Source organism: Cydia pomonella, chromosome 11, assembly GCF_033807575.1.
Source record: "Cydia pomonella isolate Wapato2018A chromosome 11, ilCydPomo1, whole genome shotgun sequence".
Lineage (NCBI taxonomy): Eukaryota > Metazoa > Arthropoda > Insecta > Lepidoptera > Tortricidae > Cydia > Cydia pomonella.
In genome coordinates this window covers 1541682-1569052 of record NC_084713.1, presented here as the reverse complement: position 1 = coordinate 1569052, position 27371 = coordinate 1541682, and the positions used below count along the sequence as shown (strand labels likewise).

General features: G+C 36.2%; 2 protein-coding genes across 4 annotated transcripts; one reads left to right on the top strand and one right to left on the bottom strand.

The window, feature by feature from the left end:
* Positions 1–66: 66 nt before the first annotated feature.
* Positions 67–26207, bottom strand: LOC133522603 (thymosin beta). Of its 3 annotated transcripts, XM_061857964.1 has the most exons (6): positions 26079–26207; positions 3997–4144; positions 3378–3491; positions 2898–3011; positions 1894–2007; positions 67–1214 (listed from the first exon to the last, which is right to left on the bottom strand). In XM_061857964.1, the coding sequence occupies exons 2-6, from the start codon at positions 4136–4138 to the stop codon at positions 1075–1077; spliced, it is 624 nt and encodes a 207-aa protein (XP_061713948.1). In that variant the 5' UTR covers positions 4139–4144; positions 26079–26207; the 3' UTR covers positions 67–1074. The 3 variants fall into 3 exon arrangements, with proteins under 3 accessions (XP_061713948.1, XP_061713950.1, XP_061713949.1); XM_061857966.1 differs by lacking the exon at positions 1894–2007; XM_061857965.1 differs by lacking the exon at positions 3378–3491 and having other exon boundaries at positions 26079–26206.
* LOC133522602 (uncharacterized) lies at positions 5757–8386 on the top strand. Its single transcript, XM_061857963.1, has 3 exons — positions 5757–6189; positions 6531–6825; positions 7459–8386. The coding sequence occupies exons 1-3, from the start codon at positions 5997–5999 to the stop codon at positions 7652–7654; spliced, it is 684 nt and encodes a 227-aa protein (XP_061713947.1). The 5' UTR covers positions 5757–5996; the 3' UTR covers positions 7655–8386.
* Positions 26208–27371: the final 1164 nt, after the last annotated feature.

The window sequence follows — 27371 nt, the reverse complement described above, 5'->3', positions numbered from 1 at the left end:
CAAAACCAAATATCACCACTGATCGTTTATTACTAGAAAAAAGGATTTTATAAATAAAATGCAACATACTTTTTATTTTGTATTTATATAAAGCACCGTCTGTAAAAACATACAAAATTTTGGTAAAATGGTTACAATTGTTGTAATTATTACAGCACAATATAAAATTGGAAAAGGATTTATTGTTTTGTATATGATTTATAAAAATGTACCACTTAAAACGAATCGCCTTTTAGATGAGGAATCTTTCATTCCAAACACGGTTGAGCAAATATAATTATTACATACAGTACTACAAATTTCGATGATATTTTGCTTATTTCTAAGTTAATGCAACACTGAAAACGCGTACACTAATATCAACGAAGAAATAAGTTACAAGTTGAAACCGAACGCAACAGGAGACTAATATTCTAGTAATATTTTATTGACCAGAACCACTTTACACACACAATGATGCATGAATTGAATTGGTACTTAAATTAATAATCTTTCAACTTAACGAGAACACATGCACAAAGCTTAAAATAAATCTGGTACTGTAATAAAATCTTAGAGTGCTGTGTTCTCGACTAAAATAAAATCAGTACTTGATATTAATACTTAATTATTCACTTCAATATAAATTAAATAATAAAATGCTCATAAAATACAATTATTATTAGATAAATATACGATTAAGAAGTGACATAGAAATTTCGGTTCTTAAAATCTAATGATAAGAACCAGTTTACGTCTATTCTTCAGTCCTGTAAAAGTCCGTAAATATTTATCTGTTGGTTAAAATACCAGTAGGTAAATGGTGCTGTAATTTCATAGGAAGACTGTCTGAAAAGAAAGGCGTAAACAGGCCTGTTACAGTACTACCACTATAAGTTACAACGATGGTTTTTGAAATGAAGAACTTATGCGTTTTTGGCACATGGCTGCAATGCGTTTTTGGTATTTGCTTAATGCACTATGGTATGTGAAGGACATTGTCGATGTAACTTATATTTGGTTTCTTATTTAACTTATATCGACGTTTATTAAAATAAGGGCGATACTAGCGAGATACATAGCGACGTGGAGCGCCTAGGCGGTCTTCTCCTGCTCGATGATGTCCTTAGTGGGCAGAGGGTTCTTCTCGCACGTCTCCGTGTGCTTCAGCTTGGTGGGGTCGAAGTTCTCGATGCCGTTCAGGAATTTGTTCTTCTCCTTTTCCGCCTCGATAGCTGTGGAAATAATAAGCTATCAGTTTCTAGAGTTTGGAAATTATGTTACCGTAGTATTGTGTGGGAATGTATGTTGTAGGAATAAATATAGAGTTTAATGTTTGTCAATCTATCTATTGTACGAAACCAATCTTCTATCGTAGGAACAAAAATAGGAAATATTTTTCTAAGAGGTATGAAATTGTTTATGCATTATAAACATTCATACTTTAATAAGAACATTATAGACTTGAAAATGGGTGTCTTCATATTTTAGTAGACTTTCGGTTTTTATTCCATGTTTTGTAACACTTAAAAGATTGTACAAAAACATCACCCACGCATAATATACCTCTGAGCGAACTCTATCACTTAAATCTAAGTCAATCTATGCAATACAAGATGAGTCATAAAATTGAAACCATTGACTATTTTAATCCGAAGTCATTTTTGTACAACGAACATGTGATTCATAATCATAATCATTTATTTGCATTAAAAAAAGGTTAAGTATATACAAGTTCAAGCTCAGTTGCTTAAGGTTCATTAAATTTACAGATACCTCATTTCGTGTTTTGGAATTATTTGTGTCAGTGAACCAGTTAGTGGTATTTCTATCGGGGCATTTGCTAAGCTCCAAAAAATGTTTGTACAACTAGGTTTCAGTACAATTGAAAGAAAAAAAGAACAAAGCAGGAACCTTCTTGTGGCGGCAAGGGATTCTTTTCTTCTGTAGTTGCGTGCTTCATCTGAGCTTTGTCGAAGTGTTCCACGCCCTCCAGGAGATTTTGGTGCGCCTTCTCCGCAGCCACAACTGTTATAAGCAAAAGGTGCAACGCAAAAAATAAAATAAAAGCGCAAATGCAATAAACGCAAATGAACACGGCAAATTATACAATATCCATGCATATAGGCTTTTTAATTTCATTATTATTATTGCGTCTTAACCCTCATTCGTACGGACGTTATTGAAAAGCATTATTTACTTTTTACTTTGCCAATGCGATTAGACTGCACGACGTTAATTCAGTGCTTGTTAGCGGTAAAGTATGATTTACATGCGTGCTGAAACTTGGCAAGGGACGCAGTTATGCGTTAGAGGGAACGAGCAATATTTCTATCTTATTCCACCGCATAGCAGCGTCCCTGACGCTTACCAAGTCTCGGCACGCATGTAAATCAGGCTTTAGGCTCACCTCTGATGTAATCGGAAATTAGCTTAGATGTCTATTATTAATGTACAATGTCGAAATCATACAGAAAGGTTAACAAATTTTGTAAACCAACAAATTAAAATGAATTCCGTTGCTCTTGCGGTGAGACTATGTGATTTGTGCATAAATCTCTTTCTAATAAATTTTTTTAAGGGAAGAAACTAGATAAAAACAATAAAATAAATTGTTACTTTCTCTGTTTAGATAACTTAAATTTTGCGTCGGTTATAAATGGCAAAATCGACTAAAACTCTCGAATAAATACGTTAGGTAAGTTTAGATGGTGCTTATCTTTACACGTTTTGGGTTAACTTCTTTTAAATTTATTGAATTACTGCTTTTGGCATTATTATATATCGATATTATCGGCACGTAAGAAAAACAACGTTAGAATGCTATGGCGCTTAGAATGCTTTGATACAGGTGCCTCCAGCATGTGCTCATGCACAAGTGCAAATAAATGAGTATCAATGTCGTAAATTAATATTACCATCTTTGTCAGGAAGCGGGTTCTTTTCCTGCGTCTCGGTGTGTTTCAGCCTTGTGGCATCGAACTTCTCAATGCCGTCGAATAGGGACTTTTGAGTTTTCTCTGTGGCAACATCTGAAAATCATAGACAACATATTTATTATCTGGTTCCGAATTTAAATTTTGACGACACTCGCGCTATTTTCTAACTGTCAAAACTCAAAAACGACGGAGCGAGTTAATTGAAGTGTTTAAAAATCAGCCAGTTATTAGTAGTGATTATATTCATGATTTCACAACGAACACGGTACAAGTCTGAAAACAAGTTATTTAATGGGGGTGAATGATCTTCAGATGTAATATGGTCATAAATTCTTTACTGGAGTTTATAATTAGTTAGAGAAAAGTTAAAATGATTTAGCGAAGCAAAACCAATTAGTGCACGTTTGCGCTATAATAAAATTAGGAATTCTAGATTAAGTATTCAGCCACTCAGGGTACCTAGTGCGTTCGGTAGCACAACTTTTTCGACGGTGTCTGTTTTCCTCAGAGAAGAGGTTTGAAACTGTTCTACACCTTGCAGAAGAGCTGTGTGTTGTTTCTCTTGTGCTATATCTGTTGCAATTTAAATAATCTGTTTTATGTTTTTATTAATAAAAAAGTTGCCTGTTGATCTTTGAAATCAGTACATTGTTGACTACGTATACGGTATAATATATGGATATATTTATTTCTTTATTACCAGTGAGTATTGTATTCTTTGCTTATTACGCACAATTCAAAGGACCTTCCGCGAAAAAATCTGCTTCCATCGTTCTTCCATATTCGTGCGATAGAGAGGCAGATAACGAAATTTTGATTTTCGTTTTTCGCTTGGGGTTGTGTTTTAAAAAGTAGACATATATATTTAAAATTTTGGCGCGTAGGATTATCGTCCGATAAAAAAAAATCACGTCTTTTTCTACTGAAAAATTTGTTTGACAGACTATACTGATTACCAACGAATTTGAGACCTACCATGCCGTTAAATATTGTCATATTAACGGGGGTGTTTTGTAAACACAAGTAACCTCTAACGTAAGATAACTTTTTTTCATTACTTTGTAAAACCGTCACGAACCTTCAGCAGATGGCAGCACAATCTTCTCATTGGTATCGACGTCCTTGAGGCAGCTGGTGTTGAAGCCCTCGAGCTGGCTCTTCAGGTCTGTGGCGACCTTCGGGAGGTCCTTGAGGGAGGGGGCGTCGACTGAGCAGGCCATTTTTTACTGCAACAATGACGTTTTCGTTATAGGCAGTGGTTGAAGTAGTGCTTTTTAGCGTGTACAGATAAAGGAAACAAATCACTAAAACTGTTATGGTTTATGCCTTATGCCTGTAGAAATATTGTTTTTTTTTTTATCTGTTTGATTAATGTTGTCGATGAAAATAATTTACAACAACAGAGTACTGGAATAGCAAAGTAAGGTCAATTCCGCCAAAACCGTCCGTACACGACTGTATTTTTTTTTCTACCGTAGGAAAAAAGCCCTTCATGGCTGCTTTTGATTGCTTAAGCAAAAGGCAATTCGCTGCTTCGATAAATTATCAGTACCTGGGCGACCGAGCTTTGCTCGGTTATAAGTGTTATAACTATTTATTTTAATATGGTGGTGTATAGGTGATAATCTTAACTACATTTTTTTGCTAAATTAAACTTGTCTGAAAAAATAAAAATTAAAAAAAATATATAAACTTGGACATATAAAAAAAAAAATTAGTCACCGGGCGAACCCGTAACACTCGTTTAGCAGTTCGCGTCTTAACCCGCTGGACCAGAAAGACAGTGGCCGGCAACACGAAATTAGCGACCATATTCTGCGTCGAAAGAAAAACGCATGAAAACTCGAAAACACGCGTTTTCCCAAACATAAGACTAATCTAGATCGATTGTTTACCCCCAAAAACCCCCATATACCAAATTTCAGCAAAATCGTTAGAGCCGTTTCCGAGATCCCGGAAATATATATATATATACAAGAATTGCTCGTTTAAAGGTATAAGATTTGTGTACTATTGTTTGCAAAAAACCTGCTGTGTACAGAATTGTCCCTATGACGGATTTGGTCACATTGACCTATAGGAGGATGGCAAAGCGGGCAAAAGGAGAGGAGCCCCAAATTGATCGACAGACCGGGAGCACAGGCCCGGCCCATTGCCCCCATTCGATGAATTTCGCAAGGACCTCAGTTAGTACTCTTATTTGGTATGACTAGGCCACTGAACTGATACTAGACTGGAACGCATTTTCAAACATATTACGTAGGTAAGTACATTTTGCCTGCATTATCTAATGTGAAACTACTTTCGAACACCTAAATTAAATTACATATTAACGACGAAGACAATCGACTAACTTTTATTTTTTAAAGTCGGTAAAATTACTACGCCCTCGCACTAAATAACTACCTAAATCGGTCAAACGATCAATGTTCTTTTGTTTCGAGAGTTCTCACAAAGAAATGTTTGAGTCATCGACAAAGTACCAAAAAACACACGCAACCTTTTATAAACCTTAATGCAGAGACATTAAGGGCTATAATTCATTAAAGCCTTTCTACACATGTGATGAGACACTGTGATCAACTGAGCGTGTAATTCGGCTGATTAACTCAATAAATCCTTTGTGACTAAAAGGACTTTTAGTAACATTTTTCCTTCTAGGGCGAGGCTTATCGCCACATGAGTCAGATGCAGTGGCTGAACCGTTGCGTTTCATTCTTTTGTACCTACTCAGTATGTTTTATTAGCAAGCTATTGTTTTTAAAATATACGCGTTGAATAACTGTTTGTCTCATTTACCTACTTATTTTAATTTTTGTTGATTTAAGTAGTTAAGTTATTAGACCAAAGCTAATTATTTCATAACTGTTATCCAATTTTGAATGTCTTTCTCTATATTGTTTTCTTTATTACCTCTTAGCATGAAGGTTATAAATATTATAATGAAGGGTTGAAATCTTTTTGAATACAAGCCTACAGAGCAGTTGTCAGAAACCATAGAGCATTTTTGGATTAACGACAGATTCCTTTTTGTGTAATATTTTACAGAACTTTTAAATATATGTTTGTAACTTAACCATGCCGCAACCAGACATCACGAATCCCGACTATATCAAGTTCTTCATAGAGAGCTGTGAGAAGACAGCGAGACTCCGGCAGAAATGGAATACCATACACCAGAAGCAACTTCAGCAGGCTGCCGTTCTTACGCGACCTGATAAAAACCTTACTGACATCGACGTTATTAAACAAAATATGATTGGCGGATTAGGTATGGTTTTTTAATACTAAAAATAGTCTTAACAAAAATCACCATGTTTAATGTAGGATCCGAGATTTAGACGTGGTGCGTATTAAGTTCTTGATTTTCCTGAATACACCTGTCCTGTAGGCCTAGTTTTTCCTTTTGGGTTAAAAAAAGATAGCAGTCGATTTCGTAAAAACTATCTTGAGATTTGAGATTAAAATGTTAGCGCCGTGGCAGAATATTTTTTTTCTATTACGCTACGCAGGTAGGTACGCTAAACTACTAATATACTCTCAAATTATAGACATTTAAAGTACAAACACACATGGATTGCGAATGAAAATATGCGTTTACTCTGTCCCTAGCTGCGACCACACGCGACTTCGTATCATCAGGATATAATCGACGCCGCACACCTATCCACGACGCCAAAACCATCCCCGGCATAGAATCTTTGATGAAAGAACACTCAATACCGGCCATAGGGCTCGGAGATCCGAAAGAAGATCCGAGACTCGGCCGGCCAGACACGGATCTCAGTCCGGATCCGATTATGAAGCCGGTCGATCCGGCGCATACGGAGATTCTTTTTAAACCGAAACCATTCTATGGGCGATTGGTTTATATTAAGAATCGGAACAAGATTAAGCCAGAGGACAGGTATTGCATACTACATACGAGTACCTTCTTTAGTATCACTAGCTTCTTCGTGACGTCGTCTGCGTGATAAAAACTATCTTATGTCCTTCCCCGGGCCTGAAACTATATCCATTCCAAATTTAATCTAAATCAGTTCAGCGGTTTATGTGTGGCAGACAAAGTTACTTCATTTATATTATTAGTATAATGGATGGTTATAAACTGCAATACATGTATATATAAAAGGAAAAGTGACAAAAGCTAGAGACTTCTAGGCTGTCCAGGGCATGAATCGATCCTGCATCCTTATTTGCATTTGCGGCTGACACTGTAATCGTGAGGGCCCTGAGATACCCGGTTCATGGCGGTACCCGTCAATTTTGACGAATTGTTTTGGCTAGGTGCTTTTAGGCTAACATAAGGTCGAGCGTGCAGTATGTTCTCGATCTTCTACCCAAATCAACTTGGTGTCTAAAGACGTTGCAACAAATGGAATGTGATTTTAGAATTTTGGATTGACCATAAATATATTACAAATCACATGCGATTATCGGTGACTTTGAATAGCCCATTAGCGATTGTTTATTTAGGATTATCAATAATGCTGTCTGAAGCAGATAAAAGACTCAACACAGTTCTCTTCCGCGTTTCTAGATATTACTTCGCCGAAAAAAGCGGCTGGGACTACGGCTGGCGTCTCAAAGACACGCCATTCGGCCGCGTCGGCGCGCCGCAGAACGGGAAGGTGTACCGGCTGTTCCGCGACCAGATGAGCCGCGTCGGACCCCAGCCGGACCCGTACTATTATAAGGAGCCGGTGAAAAGTATGACGGGACCTTGCGATGCTTAAAGCAAGTACCTAAATTGTTTTGTTTTCGAATTTTTACTGTGTTTCTGTTATAAATATAGTCTGGTTTAGGATAATCTTTTTTAAATTTAATGTAATCCCTGAGTCAAAAGTAGATCTCTGAGGAAGAAGAGCTAACGAAACAAAAAACAATACAATAGATACCTATTAAAGTCATTGAACTGTCCTGATGGCACCTTTTAGCAGTCATTAGAATTCTACTTATGGAATAACAATACGATCCCATCAAGTTTAATTATACTAATTACAATTATTGTGGGTGTGTTGACAAATAGGTAAAAGCCGCTTTATATGACCGAAGCGATATAGACTGCGTTTTTATTAAATTTAATTATATTAATTCCTATTATTGTACCGAGCCAATATAGACTAGACAAAGAAGAGCTTTATGATCCGGACAAAAAACTACCTACAATTTTAGAAGATTTCAAAATCGAGAAGACAACGAAAAAAAACCGTAGCTGTTTTTTTTACTTTTGAGTTGTATGAATTATAGAGCAAAGACAATGACTCATTGATAAAAAAGGCATTCACGCCATAAATATAGCCACCTACTTAGTATGTTGTGTTGTGGTACGCGTGGAATACGAAATTTGTCGGGCATTGTTGTCGACCCGACGTGTGAGAGCGTCTCGTGGCAACAATACTCTTTCTTGGGTATTTTTATTGATTTTACCTATCTACGTACATCCGGAGGTTTCATCCGAGACCCTTTTCCTTTAAATCACTCAATCTAGAAAATTATCACCACCACCATAGAGGTATTCTCAATCCCAATTAATCTTAAATAATACTGCTCAATTCCTTCAGATTATTCAATATGATTTCGGAAATTTAGTAAATATGGGGATTGCAAGGATATGGTATTATGTGATCGAGCGAATATTTTTGCTTAAGTTAAGAACCAATTGAATATTTTTCACAGACGCTGTAAGTTGAAATAAATGTGTTAAGGTACTGTTTGTATTGCACACGATGACAACTACCTATGGTGCAATTGGTCCATCGAACTTTATAGGCACGACAACTCGTGACCACTTATTTAAGCGCCGCCGTCGAATTTGGAAAGGGTAGCATTGCGAAAGAGATAAATGAACAATCGTTTTTAATAACAGCCAATTAATTTTAAATAAATATGCATACAAGAGTCTAGAAGTAGTTACAACTAATCTCTACAAGTGTAGGTTAGGTTAAAATGTGTAAGTTGCCCAATGAAGAGTATTGTATTGTACATAGAGAGTCAAGATTGCACGTCTCTCTGCTGCATTTTTGACACGTATGTACTATTCATGAATCTTTCTACTCTTGATTATACGAGCAATATGCACCGCCCTATAATTATTAGCCTGAGAGCCTATCACGCGTACATCTCAAATCGAAATTTGGTTATCTGCCTCTCCACATAATATATGTGCAAGAGCGAGAGGCACTAGTTTAGCTTCTTATTAGTTCCGTAAACACAACATAAAAACGGCTGCGTTCAAAATATTTAGACACGTTATCCGCATGATCATATTTCTGTTGTTTTGCGTTATGTTATTTGCGGAACCAATCCCGTTTGAGTTTACTCAAGCAAATAACGCCTTAAACTGCGGTCAAAACTTGGTTATGTTAAGAATTACTGCATAATAAATAAGGCAACTGCTTGTAAAAAAATGAAAAAGTGCTGAACCGACACACGTATAGTACGTAGATACCTATAAGTCCACATTACTTGGGATCTAGTTTACAACAGAAGAAGAGCTGAGCTACACAATGCCATGGGACCTAGAAAAAATAGAATCTAGGTGTCTATTGTTGTCACCTTATAAGTGCGCCTGTCATATTTTTTATTATTTTATAACTGGTATATTACACTCTTCTAAGCTAGTTGAAAGAGATCCCTAAATCCTTAGGCAAGTGACAACATCCTCACACATGAAATGGAAACCCATTTATGCCGAATAAATTTAGTGTAGAAATATCAAAATTTTCAACGGTTCAAAGATTAGGTTATGCGCGGTTTAAGAAAAAAAAACTCGTATTATTAGGCGTTTTCGCGTAACTATTATTTTTATATGCTACAAAAACAATATGCACCTACTTTTGTATTTTTTTCTGCATACCTAAATTCCCTAATGTACGAGCGTGGGTTGGTCATATGATAAAAGAAGCGATGATATAGCTTCATTGAAAAAAGAATAGCTAACAGCTTAAGTGTGCTCTTATCCAATTGTACCTATGTACTAAAACTACTAAATTGGCCGAACCCGAGCAAACTGCGCTTGGAATCTGCGATGCAGTCCTGCTTCGCATTCATAATAAATAATAATGCGTAATGCGAATCGAAGGGTAATGACCTGGAAGAAGAGATTAAATTTCAATACTCGTTTGACAGCAACCGGTAGGTACATTTTAATGTATAAGTAGGTGTTTATTTGTTATTTTAGTGTAGTATAGTCAAAGCACATAAAATCTAAATGGTTCATTTTAAGGCCACAGGGTATAACACTCAATTACCTACCCCGTAAGCGCAGAAATCGTTTTAAAATAAAAGTTTTGCTGACACGATTTTAACTCAGTAAATGCATTTTATTACGTTGATTATCGATTTATTTGTAAATATGACTCTGTTATGTGACAGGAAATGCTGAAATCAATTTGCAAGCATTAAATACAATAAATACGATAAACTCTATTATATTAGTACTGCTATTTAGTTTTAATTTAGTTTTTTTTTGCACCTCCTAATTAGTTAAATTAAAAGTTTAATTTCTCCACTACCTAAAGGTTGTCTGGAAGAGTTCGCTCTGTAGCGATAAGGTCGCCTGTTGTTTACCTCTATCTTCATGTATTATATGTGTTTCCATGTACATTTGTTCTGAGGTTGTGCAATAAAGAGGATTTGTATTGTATTAGTAACCTTAACATAGTAACGGCGTTTAAAATAAATTAGTAAATAAAATAATTAATATTGCAAAAAATCTTACGCAAACCGACATAATCTAACAGACTTTACATAATCTGTCGGACAGCAAAATTCAACAAAGTAAAGCACATAAACCGTTGACATCTGCCACACCGTAGAGATGCAAATCTCACATTAAACCTAACGATTATAGTCGACATGGAACAACCCTATCGTTCAATTATCTCTCAATCAGCGGAGTGGCAACCCTGCTGCGCAGTTTCGCGGTGTCGTGTCACAGCATACTAGTCTCGGGTCTCGCTCGGCTGCGTTGCGCATGCGTATTAAGGTCTTAGCACATTGTTACAACTCAACAGCCACTCGACTCAAAATTAAATATTGAAATTAAAGCCTTATCTTGTATGTCCTATAGTACAATGTTTAAAATTTGGTAACTGTCGGGTGGTCTACGCGTCGTCCACTAAGATGAACCAAAAGTGAGTTGAGTTGGTGTGGAATTGGTATAGTGTGCGAAGACCTTTATAATACATGTTTATAATAATTCAGCCTATATACGTTCCACTGCTGGGCACAGTTCTCCTCTCATACGCGGGAAGGATTGGATTGGACTACGCATGCCTAATGCGGGTTGGGGACTTCACATACACCTTTGAATTTCTTAGCGGATATGTGCAGGTTTTTTCACCATGTTTTTCTTCGCTGAAAACCTTAGGCCATACAAAGTTCCGAAAAACTCTTTGGTGCATTTGGGACGAGCCAGGATTTGAATTTCAACCCGCGACCTCCGGATTGAAAGTCGGACGTCATATCCTCTCGGCCACCACCGTTTAGATACATGTTACCTGCTTTAATAAATTATATAAATACAGTATTTGATTCAAATAATTAGATTTGTTCCCAAAGTTGTGTATATAAATACAATTATACAAATTTTATAGTATAAACTATAAAACAATTAGTAATTGAGTCCTGGGGTTATTTCTAATCAACCCATGGGGCTATTTCAAACGGACATGACAGCACTGCCTTCTATTCTGTCACGTTTTGTTGAAAGTATTTGACCAATTTGATACTTGGTGACGTAAAAAAACACGTTCTCTTTAAATAGCATAAAACTATCGGTATTCTTTAATGTTACCCCCCGGTCAACGCACATGTGAATCACATATGAGTCGCACAGCTAAGTAAACAAAAAATCGAATTCCAGCGATTAAATTTAGCTGTTCGGAACCATCGAAAACATCTGATCCAAGGTAGGTATTTATTGATCACATCACATGTCACGACTCTCTACGAGTACGTATGTCAAGGCGTTAGAGCGTGAAATGTGTAAAATGACTGCCTGAGGACTACGAGTCTATGAAAAGTCACGTGACAATTACTATACATTTTTTAAGTTTCGATTCACGTTTTCTATCAACAATTGCCATCTTGGCTAGTTTTGTTTCAAATACCACTTAACAGTAAACTTCGTGTATTTTCGTACAGTCAGCGTCAAATACTTTGTAGCAACCAAAGTAGCCAAATAGTTCGGTACACCATATATTTAGTATGGTGTACCGAACTATTTGGCCACTTTGACTGCTACGAAGTATTTGACGCTGACTGTACATGTTAAATTCGCGTGTTCTCAGTTTAGGCAGACAGCAATCAGACGTTAATTTGACGCGCTATGTTGCGAAATTCTGCGATCGTGCAAAAAAATCATTTGCACGTGCACTTTCCTATCCGCGTAATCCACTAAGCGTACGGAAGAGACGATCACGCCATCTTATGTGAAAAAATCTTCCTGTCTAATCGAAATTTTTAATCGATTAGTTCGCAAAAACACGCACATTTCATCAGCTGTCATTGCAAACTTTAATTGCATTTGACTCGTTTGCGTCACTACGATTGTTGAAAATTTACAAGAGCTGACATAAATAAAAAGTATCTTAAGTAAGACAGAGTGGAATGAGTCACTTTTATTTATCATTTTCAGGTTTTTAGTTGACTCACCACTTGTGAGTGGACTCCACTTCTTGATTCATCGGGGAATGTGTCGAGAAATAATCCGCTTTACAATCATTAAAAAAGAATAAAAAAACTCATTATTTGGTGCGCAAGGCAGTTTCGTCCGTGGGTTTAACTTGCTATCGCAGTTAAACTGGGGTGGCTTTAACAAAACACTAACACTAAACCAATGTACCAGACTTTATTTATGAAAATAAATTAGTTAATTTAAAAAAAAAGGTCCGACGACGTTCATAAATGTGATGTAAATACCATCTACTTAATTCAACACAATATATTTCACATTGTAGATTCTTAAGAAATAGGAACAAACTTCTCGTCAGTGTGTGAATCCAGACATTTCGCCCGCTGTAAATCCAGTCTAGTCCTAAATAGAAATGTCTATTCCTGGTAGACATAACTTCAGTTTACCAGGTCGATCTACTGACCATCTGGCGCCGAATCAACGGGCTATTGTAGATTAACTCGACCTTAATGGTCATGTCTCTCTACCCTAAAAGGAAAGTATTTCGTCGTGTCGTGAGACACCCTTGTACGAACACCATATGGCGTTTAAACACGATGCTATCTGAGACTTGTTTTATACGGATGAATTACCTTAAACTAGCAGTGCGTGAAGCTTAGAGAGTACGTGAACACATCTGATGTTAACCTACAATTCACGGATGTTAGAAAACAATGATATGAGCAATTTTGGTGTGTTTTCTATTTTAGTCACGCTTGCACCCAACAACGCTTTATGACTTAGTAGCGTAGTTACACATAATACAGAAAACATTACAATGCTATACAAGTTAAATACCGTCTTTAAATTTGTTAGGTAACGCTAGAAATTTTGGTATTTGATGTTGACTACTTTGATGAAGGTATCCGATTTGATCTTTATCCAAAAACCAGCAATTCATTTGAACTTTCGCTAAATTCCCATGATTTAAAATGCTCGTGATTAAACAACAATAGCAAAAAATCAGAGGATCGATACAGTCTGGCCGGTACAACGACCGGCGGTGAGTCATGCACCGTAGAAAGTTAAAAGTTATTAAAATTTCACCGTAAGCAGATCGCTGGCCTCGCTGTACCGTTTTTGCTGATTTACAACGTTCATATATTACGCGGCGCCAACACGAAAGTGACTCAATCGTGTGCTTAATAAAATAAAACGTGCCATAAGTATTCATACTTAAAGCCGGTTGTTATAATATAAAGTTATAAACAGAGTCATTCGTTACAGGTCGATTTGTACTGATTAGTACAATATGTTTACAGTCGCGCCGGCAATTGTGAGTCAATCTGTCCGTTAAAAATCAGATTCTTTATGGTGCGAGTTTTATTTGGGATGACAACTACCGTCGCTATTTTTACTGTTAATCGACGCATACGCGCTTAGTGTGGGCTGCAGTGAAACTTGTAACACCCATTCTACACCCGATATAAAAACGCTGATAGAAATATGTAGAAAAAACTTCAAAACGCTACTGCACGTGAAACCGCCTTAGTTGCTTTCCAGGCGTGAAGTTTTAATGTTCAAAATCAGAATCCAAAGTCTCACAACCGGCGTGCGAGTCTATTTTCAAATCTTGTCCATCTCTTTACAAATAAGACTGCACTAACGTGCGTGATCTAATTATATCTACCGCAAGCCACAAGACGACCTGACCTTGCATCTATTAATATGCATTCCTGCAGCAAGGACCGCCATCTGCGACCTAACCCTGGATACTGAACCGCCTTCACGCCCAAGATGGAGCGCAATCGCTACAAGTAGGTTAAACTGCCGTATAAGTCACTCAATTTTACGAACTGCCGATTGCCTAATTTCGTGTTGTGTCGGAATGAAAAATGGACGGACCAAGTTTTAAAAATGTTCGTTATCCTCGTGAGACATTGAGTGAAATATTTTTCACTCATTTTAAATAAAAATTTAAGAATCATTTATTGTGTTGTGTATTGAGACAGACATTTTGGCTACTTTGGGATTTAGAAAAAAGGTTTCAGAGTGTGAGGATGAGGGAGCCATGAGCTAAGGTCCGACCGAGATCTCGGTCTCGGTCTCGGCATTCTCGGCCAAAAATCGAGCCGAGATCTCGGTCTCGGTTCTCGGCCAAAATCGGCCGAGATTCTTGCCGAGACCGAGACTAGGTAATGAGTTATCATTGGTGAATAAGGTGAATTTGAATTTTTTGCGCACGAGAGTCAGGGTCTTCTAGCCACCCGTTGGTGTGACGTTTTATATGATTTTGATTGGTTTCGTACCCACATTTTAAGCCAATTACTTATCAAATACCAAGTGTTGGGATCGGATTGGCGCGGTTGCAAGTAATGAATTGTTCATTTGGGTCTTTTCGTTTTGTGGTTGTTGTTATTGATAAATAAATGAGAACTTAGATTAACTTGTTGTGAGTGGAAGATGACACTCGATATTTTGATAGTAAATATATTTGTATTAACGGGAAAAGGCAAAGCCAGTAGGTATTTAAGTACAAAACGACACCTGTGGCGGATATTTTGGGTTACAATATAAAACACTTTATTTGGATTATTGTACCTCTTTTTGTGCACATCCATACTGAAAAAACCGGCCAAGTACGTGTCAGATCACGCACAATGGAAGGTTCCGTACCTTCATACAATACAAAAAAGCCGTACAGGCAAAAGAGCGTATGTTAGTGGCACTTATCGTTTTAATAAGAAGACCAGTTTTCTTAATAACTCTTAAATGGCTTAACCGACCATATTAAAAATAATTTTCCTGAAAATATTTGCTTATTAAGCTTTATTATTTCGATATTTATAAATGGTTTTGCTCTCCCGGTTCAAAAGTTAGAGGGGATCACACTATTTTTTTGGAGCGATTATGTCCAAAAGTATTTACTTAATCAATAAAACGTTTTTAGCAACCTTTATGTATTTTTAAAAACCTACCTCATGATGAGACACTTTTTTTTTAAATTTTGGATGGATATTTGAATGATTTGATTTGATGGAAAATATATTTTACAATTTTTTTCGAAACTTAAGCGACTTACATACATACGACTTACATCTACACCTATGTTCCAAATTTGGTTTTAAAATATATCGTATAGTTTTTGAGTAAAATGGCTGTGATATACGCACAGACCGACAGACATAAAGACATGACGAAACTATAAGGGTTCCATTTTTGCTATTTTGGCTACGGAGCCCTAAAAATACTATTTATAATAGCGCTACGAATTGATTATGATAACTTCTTTCTGATAAATCGTCGAATTTCGATTATAAAAACATTTTTAGTGCAAAATGCGTTTTTTTTTCTATTTTATAAATTCTCGGTCTCGGTCTCGGTCTCGGCCGAGAATCCCATTGAATCTCGGTCTCGGTCTCGGTCGAGACAAAAAAAGCGTTCTCGGTCGGACCTTACCATGAGCCTTCACTATCACTATCAGCATATCGATGTAGGTATTAAATTGATAATATTATTGACACCTAAGCATGCATTATATTTTAAAGATACTTCAACTGCAAGTTAAAGTCACACCGTTTTTCTAGCTTCCTTAAAATCAATATTGTCAATGAACTACTATGTTAAACTAATATCGATCAGCTCGGACCATTAGACAACAAAGATTGAATATCACGTTCCACTTCACCGTTATTGAAAATGTATAGGAAAATCGCGAGCTAAAAATACGTGTTTTCAAAACATTACGTAGTTGTTGGAACATTTACGATCGTTGTTTACATAGCGGATTTAGATAAAACTGTAAACTGAACAGGGAGACTTATCGCTGTTTCATTGATTCTAGAAATACCTTATCAAATCGAAAGGTGCATGTATGATTAAGATTGTTAAAACGTCCGATAAAGTTATGAAAAGGCTGAGTCAAAAACAAACGTTTCAGAAACAACAAATTGATATCTTAATAATCAGTACTTTACCTCTATTTACATAACAAAGGCAACTGTATACGGATTCAGACATATTGAGTAAATCGTACACAAGAAACATCTGCACAACGGCTGTTGCCACGACTTTGGATCGATTGAGCGCTCAGCTCAGACACGAAGTTTTATACCGGAAAACACAATGTTCTAAATAATATACATAACGCAATCAGTGCCATGGAGTACTCAATATACCTATGAATTCTTGACTTCTTATTTTATTTAGATTAGGTATAGTTAATCGGTGTTATAAACCCAAATAAATGTCATGTGTATTACTAAGAAGAAAGTGACCAAGGCCTCAAGTGCCCAGGGCTGGAATAAGAATTTGAAAAAATGTTCTAATAGTAATCGGGGTTACTTTGAATTTAAAAATGACTTCAATTTATTCAAGTAAGCACAAAGAATAAGGGCATCACTCGTCACGCGAATTGTCTTCATCATATGGATTTAATCAATTAATAATTAATTTTATGTATTTCAAAGTGTGTTCAATGCTATAAGGGCATTTGAAGCTACTCAGATTTACTTCAGACAATTTATAGAGTTCATTTTTGACTCTTCAACAGCTATATACTTAAGATAGTACAAACATACACACACATTGTACGCATTAGTACACAGTCCAATGTGTTCCGAATGGTCACCGCCGATAAAAATATCATTATACCCGACTGTTTAAAATTCAACAACCAACGAGATAAGACACGCACTCGTCACACAAAGAAATCGATGCGTCGAGTTCCTTTATTGTGTGATGTGTCTACAAGTTTATTTAGGCTTTGAAAAACGAAACTTGACCGAAAATTTGTATCTCACCTAAGGTTGAGCAATAATGTGATCACTAGAATCATTTTCTTACTGGATTAGTTTTCTTTATATGGCAGCAGTTACCTTATAAGCGTAAAAATGTACCTATAACCTTCCTACAGGTACTGACTACATAATGATATGTTATATTATAGTATAGCGGAAGAAACCTAACACTAAACGGATCTCAATTTCCTTCCGACCTATGCACTTCGTATACAGTCGGTTCCCTAACATAAGTATCCACTTTTCTATACAACTTAGTATGGCTACTTGGTTACTTACCGTAACTATGTAGAATACCAGTGCTTTCATTATCATTACACCGTCTGCTTCTATCATGACGATATTTTAGTTCCCATTTTATCCTATTGTCATCCAACTCACTAACGGTACTACCGTACTTTTACACGTACTTTTATAATGAGGAAATCTGAATAACCAATAGAAATACGTACCTTTAGTTCTCTTATGTCGTACAACGATAGTAACTATATTAGCATGCTTTGTAAACTCGTCAACTAGGACAGCCTTGCAGACTAGACTCCATTTTAGACGAGCATCTATAGACAATCACGACTTGTCTTATGTTTAATACATGATGCACCCGTTTAGGCTTGAGTGGATTCATCGGTACCTACTCATGTAACATTACCATACGTAAAACGCTATTGATTCGGGCTTATTATGGTTAATTTGTGCAGGTTTTATCTCGTGTATTAACTAAGTATTTAATTGTAATCTTTAGAGATACAAAACAGAGACACAATCAACGTCTATCAATAAAGTTATATTGAACAATAAAGTTACAAAGCTCATTAATTTGGGTGGTTGAGTGGTCTAGACGTCGCTCGTTTGAAGTCAAAAAGTGATGCGCATGACGGTAATGGTTTTAATGTTTTTAATTGTTGATATTCTATCAATATACCACACGGAACGGGATAAACGCTAAAATGGGAGAGAGGCTATAGACTCAAATAAAACTTCGTGCAAAATATTTTAAATATTACAGTTGGATATTTTTATGATACTGATCCAACCAAACGCTTGACATTGTGCCTCGCCCAATGCGAAAGATTAGGCTTGTATGATACCGGACATCATGCCATATTTTTTTCAACTGTTCGAATCAAACATCAGTTGTTAGCCGTTATGACATCATAAGGTATTTTAATGCTCGCGTTATTATGGCACGCATTTTGATTTGGATATTGGTTAATATATGGTTATAACGACGTATTTGAGATCTATAGGAAGAAGATAAATAAGAATATATTCGAAGTACTTAACTTAAAAGTGAGTTGAGATTGAGACCATACCGACAAGAATTCGCAACACCAGCAAGCATGAGACTGTGTTGAATTGAAGCACAGGGGCCCCACCGGGAAAACGAAACAAGAGAGGTTTTAAGCTAAGTCCCCACCCTAGCCCAATGCAGATTGGTAAAATTTTCACTCCGTAAATAAATAAAAAGCAATACCTAAATAAGTAACCTAACAGTTTTACCTAGATAAACTGCCTATAGCTGATAAACTATAAAATACCACGTATGTAGCATTTCTCTGTATGGCTAATAGGACAAGAATGCGGCAGCTATGACGAAGGGCCCATAACATCCATTGTGAACGCCAGCAACCTCAGTCATTCATAAACATAACAATTAATGGCGAAGGAAGTTCGCTTCCTACCCTGAGTTCTTTAGATAAAGTAAATCAGATATGTTTAAAGTAATATTGATGTTGATTATTTACTATAGAAGTTGCCAACCAAATAGAGTCGACCAAAGCTATGCTCTGCAGCGATTTTGATAGCAAGTGTTATTTTAAACGCCATAATTTAATGCACAGTCTGTGCTATCAAAATCGCTGCAAAGTTAACTTGGCCTGGCTCTAATTAGATTCTTAAGATTAGATACAAGAACTTTTTATAATTATTTTACGGAATTTTGGTAAAAAATGTCAAACTTTAAGTTATTCAGCGTTCAAAACTAATTTCTGACAGTTTATAAATCGTTGAACAATGTCACCCCACGAATCAAAGTAACCCCAGCTGGTAACCATAATTTTTGGCTGTACGGTAAATCCTTTTGCCAAACGTTAATTAAAATAAACCTCATGATTATTTAGAAAAGGTGGACTTCAATGGTAGGTTTATGTAATAAATAAAATTATCAGTGAATCACAAGTTAAACACCGTGGGCTGGTAAAACCCGACAGATTTTAACCACGCATTCCTGAGGTCATGAGGAGCAAAAAATTTTATATAAGATTTGGGGAAATTCGGCAAAAAAAATTTTTTATCAGATAATTTTTTTTTTTTTTTGCTTTTTCTTCATACGACACGTTATTTCTTCTTACATCATGGCGAAAAAAATAAATTAGTTACAACGAATAAGTAAAGTTTTTTTTTATTTACACTAAAAATTACGAGTTTTTTATAAAACTTTTATGTCTGTCAATAGGTATGTCTAGACCAAGTCACATAATAACAGCGTCGCAGCCAAAAAGGAGTTTTTCACTAAGTTATTACAGAAACAATTTTTTACAAAAATTGTCATTATCTCTAAAACAAGACCGATTTCAGAAAACTTTCTGTGACATTTTAGTCTCTAAATGCGGTCAAGAATACATCTTTAAAATCCGTCGGGTTTTATCAGCCCACGGTGTATAGAGGAAACCAAAGTCATCTACGGTAACTTTCTAGACATTTAAACATTTTAAACGGACAAGAATAAAATACCACCTAGGTATTTCGCGTACAATACAACTGGCATTAAGCTCAAAACCTCATTAATATATTGGTATTTAACCATAGTATTCGAAAGCGAAAATGAATAGTATTTGCATTCCCGGCTAACGTTGTATTGTCTGAGCCACGGGCGTGCTGTATTTCATGTTCATGTCGCATCAGAGTGGGATAGGCTAAGTTAAGGTAAGTACCTGTTTCTAACAATTCAGTGAATAGAGAAACGCACGTGAAACGTTTACTTGGCTTAAGACTCGTAATAATAATCATTAGTTATTAATATTCTTAAGCGAATGCAAAATTACAGTTAGATTAGAACTTGTGCCCTAACATGGACGTAAGTACCTAATTTAGGGAAAATTACCCAACCCACAACAATCTCCAATATTCAAAGATTTTTATTTGTATAACATAGGTACAAGAATCTGAATCTATCATCAAATTGAACTTTCTGTCAAAAATAGAAAGTAATTAATTAATTCAAATGACAAACTTTTGAAGATGGATTCTTTTATTATACTTTTCACTAAAATACCTCCAAATAATGACAACTCGATTGCCCCAATTTCTCGAACCATTTTCATACCATTTTAGTACAAAATAGGTGCAACATCAAGAAGGATTAGGCAGTAAATTGGTTCATCTGTTACTTTAGTATCTGGGATATAAATATAACAATTCCTTAATAGACAGGATGATTTTTGCTTTGGGCATTAGAACCGATGTCATCGCTTGCTTATTAACCTGAGATCTGCGTGCCAATTGTGTGCCATTGCCACAGTATCAAATAATCAATAGCTCAGTAACGCACCGGAACACGGTGTCAACGACCTCTCAGCGCTAGAATGTAACATCAAAAACTACGTTCAGACTTTATGGTCCGTCGCGAGCATAGACAATTAAGATTTCGAACATCTGTGTTAATGTGCATTTTTTATCTGTGCGCTAGACTAATTAACGGTTTAAATTTTATACACTTCAAATTTAATTTAACGACGATAGAAGCATTTTTAACGTGATAATTCGTCAAAATAATTTTGATTTTACTTTGAAATTAATGATTCACTGACGCAAGCTTAACGAGACGCATTTTACGCTCTGTTAAATTCAAGGAGACGTAATAAATCCGAATTAAATTATCTTTAACTCAATTATGGAGTCTGCAATTCGAAATACTTATCGTTGCAGTCTGGGCTCTCCCCTGCGTGCGGTATTGATTCGACCAACGCGTAGGGTACCTAGTGTACCTAGGGCTTGTATATCGAACGGTTATGGTTGCCAACCAACTGACCAGAGACAATTTATGGTTTTATTTAAATTCCAGATGTGTGCCAAGTATTATAATGCATGGGTTTAATTAGGGACCGTTAAATATATTTAGCCTAGATAAAATTTGATGTACAGTCCGCTGCAGAGATAACTTTATTTGCAGGGGGGGTCAACTGTCTATGCAGCTTACTGTATCTACAAATTGTACCTGTATATATATACCTATGGTGTATATAGGTATATAAATATGCTACACCTATAAGCTCATAACCGCAATAAATATTTGAAATTCAAAAAATGTTCCTCGATTTCCTTCCATTAATGATAGAATATTCAACACAGTAATAATAAGATAATTTTGAATGGCTAAGCTAAGTACTGACACGCTGCTCAACTTACAATAACATCTACATAACTGCATAAAATACCATATCTTGAATTTACATAAACCCACATGCTAAGGAACCATAAGAAAACCCATAAAAAGCAATCGCATAAAGCATTTGCGGGGGTAATTCATCTTTATTTCACTTTTATATGTTCAGAGGTCTCGACAACCCTAACATTTAGGAATTAGGGGTAAGCCAGCCCTCAGGCAATCGATTCGGTTATTCGGGAAGTGTTCGTCTCTTTCTGGGGTACGCGGAAAAGGCTCCGTCTCGCTCTCGCATGTCATCTACTGTCCTGTCTGCGTGGAATACATTACCTATTTTGTACATAGCGGATGTGTACATTAAAATTGCATGTAGGTGTATAAACTGGCGAAACACTTGCGTTCGATATTCGAATATTTTTTTTGTTTTTTTTTTGTCAGTTGTATCAGCTGTTATTTTACGATACAATCTACGTAATTATGCACAAGATGGGTACTTCCTACTTGCTTGAATAGGTTTAATAATTAACTAATGATTAACTGGTAGTCTTGTAGTCATTATTCCATGTAAATTATTAAAGAATTAGAGCATCAACAGGAAAAGTGCTTCAAAATTGTCTTGAGCCTATGAAGAGGATATACCTATAAGGAATACCTATATTATTATGGAAACACCGATTCACCTCAAACACAGTCAGTGTTATAATAGCCGAAATTTATTACACTGCAAATTATATACGTTTTTTCATAGGTTATCGTAACTTAGAGGAAGATTCTTTAGGACATACGGTAAAAATCCACCAAACTCTTCATTTTAGTCAGAATTTGGCGAAAACAAAATTGGACAACTCCTAATTACTTTGCAAACAAATTCTTTCGTAAAGAGGTGGTGAGGTATACAAAATGGTCTGTAGCAAGACAAGATCCTGTTCAAATAATTAATAACAGTTCACCCGGCTAACTGCGTCTGCCGATGTTTGCACAAAGTATTCAAAGAATTCTTGAACACAATGACCTCTTTTCCAACCAGAATTCTTAAAATGTGGCCAAAGTGTTGCAAATGTCACGGTAGCTTCGTAAATAAAACAATTTAAAATAAATAAAATCCCATATCGTTTTACACCAGCCATAAAGTACGCGCGGTATGTGCCCATGCCGACTAATTGCAGTTTTTGTGGGAGCGAGAAAGCGGCGAAAGTCGACATGTCATCGAAACCGGCTTTAGGCTGTTGTAAGGTAAGGTTACGTCATTAAAGTTCAGTTTTTATTGCGTTACATATCACAGTACCTACTAGGTTGCTCATCTCTTGGACAGTGAGTATTAAACACCTACTTATCTGGCCACTATTATTGGGAGGTACCTACCTACCTACTGCACATATAATTTTGGATTGTTATTTTGTTACATTGACCTTATCAATAATGTATGAATATCTTCATGGTTTGAACTTCACTGTGCGAGGAGTCAAAGTTGTATGACATTACATTTCTTAGCAGGTTTAAGAGTTTCACATAAAAACTCTTTTCAAGACGGAATGTATTTTAAGCAGGGTATGTATTAGTTTAGTCTAAAAATTAGGTCAACGGTTAATGGTTTATTTATGAAATAAAACTTTAGCAATGATAAATAGGAGATATTCATCAATAACAACGAAATTTAATGGCACAGAACCTATTGTTTGAAACTGTTTCCCGGAAGGAAAGCGATGATAATATTCTATCATTATCATTACTATTGTTGCTAACAGAAAATTAACGGCTATTTTATCGGATTAAATATAAATAAACTGTCGGTTAACAACTTTGGGAACAAAACATAAGCGCCAATCACATCCACAGCTCGGGCCCGAAATCGGGTCTGATATCTGGCCTGATAAAGTGTGGATGTAATATTCGATTATTTTTAAATTTAAGCAGGAGCTTCAATAAAATTATAAATTGTAATCTCTATGGTTACTGAATAAAACACCGGATAATATTCATGACCCTCAAATTATTCCGTAAGTAACTATAGAAATTCAGATTCTAAATTTTTAAGATCGAGAGGGATGAAGCTTAACGAAAGTTGATAACTTAAAAGTCTTAAAACAAATCTTCAAGTTTGTTATTACAAATATCAACCGCCACCACATGTTATACGTTAGTCATGTGGCTATATATAGTGCCCGATACGATTTGGGTTCATTCACATTGCACCAAGGACAATCCGGAGTGTCCTTTTCAAGGGTTTTATAAGCCATAAAATTGCAGCCCTTTTATGGAGATATTATTACACTTAGTAAATTTAAATGCGCTCTAGCCTTTATCTTTTTAGGGTTCCGTAGTCAACTAGGAACCCTTATAGTTTCGCCATGTCCGTCTGTCTGTCTGTCTGTCCGAGGCTTTGCACCGTGGTCGTTAGTGCTAGAAAGCTGAAATTTAGCATGGATATATAAATCAATAAAGCCGACAAAGTCGTACAATTAAATCTAAAATTATTTTTTTAGGGTACCTCCCCTACACGTAAAGTGGGGGTGATTTTTTTTTTACTTCAACCCTACAGGACATTGTTGGAAAAGTCTCTCAAAACTAATAGGGGTCTTCAACAAACATTTTTTGATAAAGAGAATATATTCGGAGATAATCGCTCCGAAAGAAAAAAAAATGTGTCCCCCCCTCTAACTTTTGAACCATAGGTCAAAAAAATATGAAAAAAATCGTGGAAGTAGAGCTTAAGAAAGATATTAAATGAAAACTATAGCGGACATGATCAGTTTAGCTGTTTTTGAGTAATCGCAAAAAGTTTCCCCTTCATAGTAAAAAGACGTACATCCACAGTTCACCCCTTGGTTAACAATCTACTATATTTTAAGCTCCAGTTTAGCTTATTGTGACGGAAGAATAACTACGGAACCCTACTCTGAGCATGGCCCGACATGCTCTTGGCCGGTTTTTTAAAGTAATGCATGAAATAGATACTTAGGTACCTTCCTTTTAAAGTTACTTAGACAAAATTTGACGACCGGTCTAACCTAGTGGGTAGCGACCCTGCCTATGAAGCCGATGGTCCTGGGTTCGAATCCCGGCAAGGGCATTTATTTGTGAAATGAGCACAGATATTTGTTCCTGAGTGATGGGCGTTTTATGTATGTATTTAAGTATTTATGCATTATATATATCGTTGTCTGAGTGCCCACAACACAAGCCTTCTTGAGCTTACTGTGGGGCTTATTCAATTTGTGTAAGAATGTTCAATATGTATTTATTATTATTTAAAATTCCAAAGGAAAGCTGGAGTATTTCTAAGTGCGCTGTAAACTAAAGGTTATGAATAAAATAGTAGTGTCTTAACTTATGAAAACATTAGACGTGCAAAATTCAAATACTCTTCTCCGGTTTAAAAGCTTAAAGTTGAACGACACTTGCTGTGAGGCTTAATTGCATTTATTAACATAATTAATTCATCGCATTCTGGCAAACGAACCAAAACGTTACAGTTAACTGTTTCTTTTTTTTACTTTTATAGTGAAAATTTTTGGAAGACAGCATGCCGGTGCCTAGATAAGTAAGTGATTAAGTGACTACTTTTAAAATTAATTTGTATTGTGGATGAACTTTCTTTATGTATTATTAAAACTTGTCTCCCCTAAATCTGACGCACCCTCTTCGACATCGAGTCCTCGTTCCAACAATTCATCTGCTGGGCTAAGATGGTCGGCTCTTTATCATTTGTCACCATACCTGTCACGTTCTAACAAATATGTAAGCGCGAAAGTGACGGACATAGTGACAAGTGATAAAAATGGAACCATGATACCGCCGCTGGTATTGAGATACTTTGTCAAGTTTGTCATTGTTCATCACGTTGTTAAAAGTTTTCTTATTGAAGAAGTTCTGAAACTACCTTCTTTATTATGAAAATAGATGCGTAAATCTTGAACGGTTTTTGTTAAGTGCGACAAATGAATATGAAACATTACACGAATAGACATCCAATAGGGAAAATTTGATAGAACTTATAATTTTCCTGTACATTATTACCCCTCCTGACACTTCGTAAAACAATTGAAATAAAAAGGTATTTTTTTATATTAACAAACGGATCACGTCCTCCGGAAACGAACGTCTGCGATAAAGCCGATACAAAGACAATGCAACGCACTGGACAGATGTTTAAAAACACCTCTGGCATGTAAAGACATGCATGCCTCATAAACGGCAAAAGAGTTCCGTTAACAACTCAAAACACCCAACACGACAATATGCGAATACCATTTTCGCCATTAAAACGCCACAGACAACGCGTACTTTTTTTTTGAACACGAGTTTTCATTCTCACGTATTTTTATTTTTAAAAAGTAAAAATATAAAGGATGACTCACATTTAGTTTTTGTGGGACGTAACGTAGGAGCACTGTTGTCGGCACGGGCGTCAATTGGGTACTGAATAAGCCGGCCTGCGATGTGTAGAAGCGGCAGCGCGGGGGTGCGCCTAGCGGTATATATACAACACACTTATTTTTTTTACGATGAATCACTTGCACTAAGCATTTTATTTAAACTGGAATGTTTAAATGGGTGATGCAATTAAGTTAGTTTACGTACCTAGGCAAATATCTCAATCAACTACACTCTATAACACACAATACATTCTTATGATCTCCGAGAGTTCAGTGTCTTCAAGAAAATTTATTACAGTCAAATTGAATTGTTTACCATAATGGTTTTGTCCTGGCTTCGCTCCAGTGAGCCTAGCACATAAAACAGGCAATCTCGCTTAATCTAGATTAAAGAGGCTTAATTAAGTCTATTGTTAACTGCCTAGTTGCAGTTTTGCAAGTTACTTTAATGAGTACTTAGCAAATTGGCCTTTTATCTTATCTTATAAATTCAAAGTCCTCAAAAGAGACATAAAGTTTGCTTCCCTACCGGCAGTGAATCACTCAAATCAATCAAAAGAGGGGAGCGTTCGGTCAAGTGCAAACCCACGATCTATTCCCTGTACCAGGGGTCTGCATTCTTAAAACAATATCCGCAAACACGAGACAGCTATATTAGTTAGATAAATCCATCTCTGTCTAACTGTTCTCCAGTTGTATTCGCTATTTCCAAACGATGATGCTTGACGCTCGTCCAATTATTTTTGATTTATTCCTCCCGTTATTGGAGCAGGAATTTCGCAGCTGTAGAGCGCAGTTTTGGCAACATCCAGGTTGCAAAAGCATTTCCTGATGTTCCTAATTGTGCAAAGGTGCATTTTGTATTTATACTTTTTGGCTATACAGCAAATTGGCAATATTATTCGTAATTGAACCCAAGGCAGATGGCAACTGGAGGCATTGAATTTTCAAGCTAAAACTCAGACATAAAAAAATAAAAACTGACTAACAGCAGACGCATGCGTGAGTCTAGATTTCAGCACGGATATTGAATATTGAGTTAAGTGCTTTAGTAGTTATGCCTCGTTCAAAGCTAGACAAACAAACTTATTAGGTACAAGGTACAACCACCTCTTTCTGTCGTATAGCTACGATACGTGCCTCCTGAAAAATGAGAGACTAATTTCGATTGTAGGAATGCGGCTTTTGGGGGGCGGATTCGAGTGACTCTCAAGCGGGTTTTATTGTTACTGTAGAGTCAGACCAAGTTGGCAGAGATTTTGATAGCCCAGCTTG

Coding starts and splice junctions, on each gene's coding strand:
- LOC133522603 (XM_061857964.1), bottom strand. CDS start 4,138: ATGGCCTGCTCAGTCGACGCCCCCTCCCTCAAGGACCTCCCGAAGGTC. Junction 2,008..2,897: donor CCCGCTTCCTGACAAAGATG/GTAATATTAATT, acceptor TGCTTATAACAG/TTGTGGCTGCGGAGAAGGCG. Junction 1,215..1,893: donor TCCCTTGCCGCCACAAGAAG/GTTCCTGCTTTG, acceptor TTATTTCCACAG/CTATCGAGGCGGAAAAGGAG.
- LOC133522602 (XM_061857963.1), top strand. CDS start 5,997: ATGCCGCAACCAGACATCACGAATCCCGACTATATCAAGTTCTTCATA. Junction 6,190..6,530: donor AAATATGATTGGCGGATTAG/GTATGGTTTTTT, acceptor CTCTGTCCCTAG/CTGCGACCACACGCGACTTC. Junction 6,826..7,458: donor AAGATTAAGCCAGAGGACAG/GTATTGCATACT, acceptor CCGCGTTTCTAG/ATATTACTTCGCCGAAAAAA.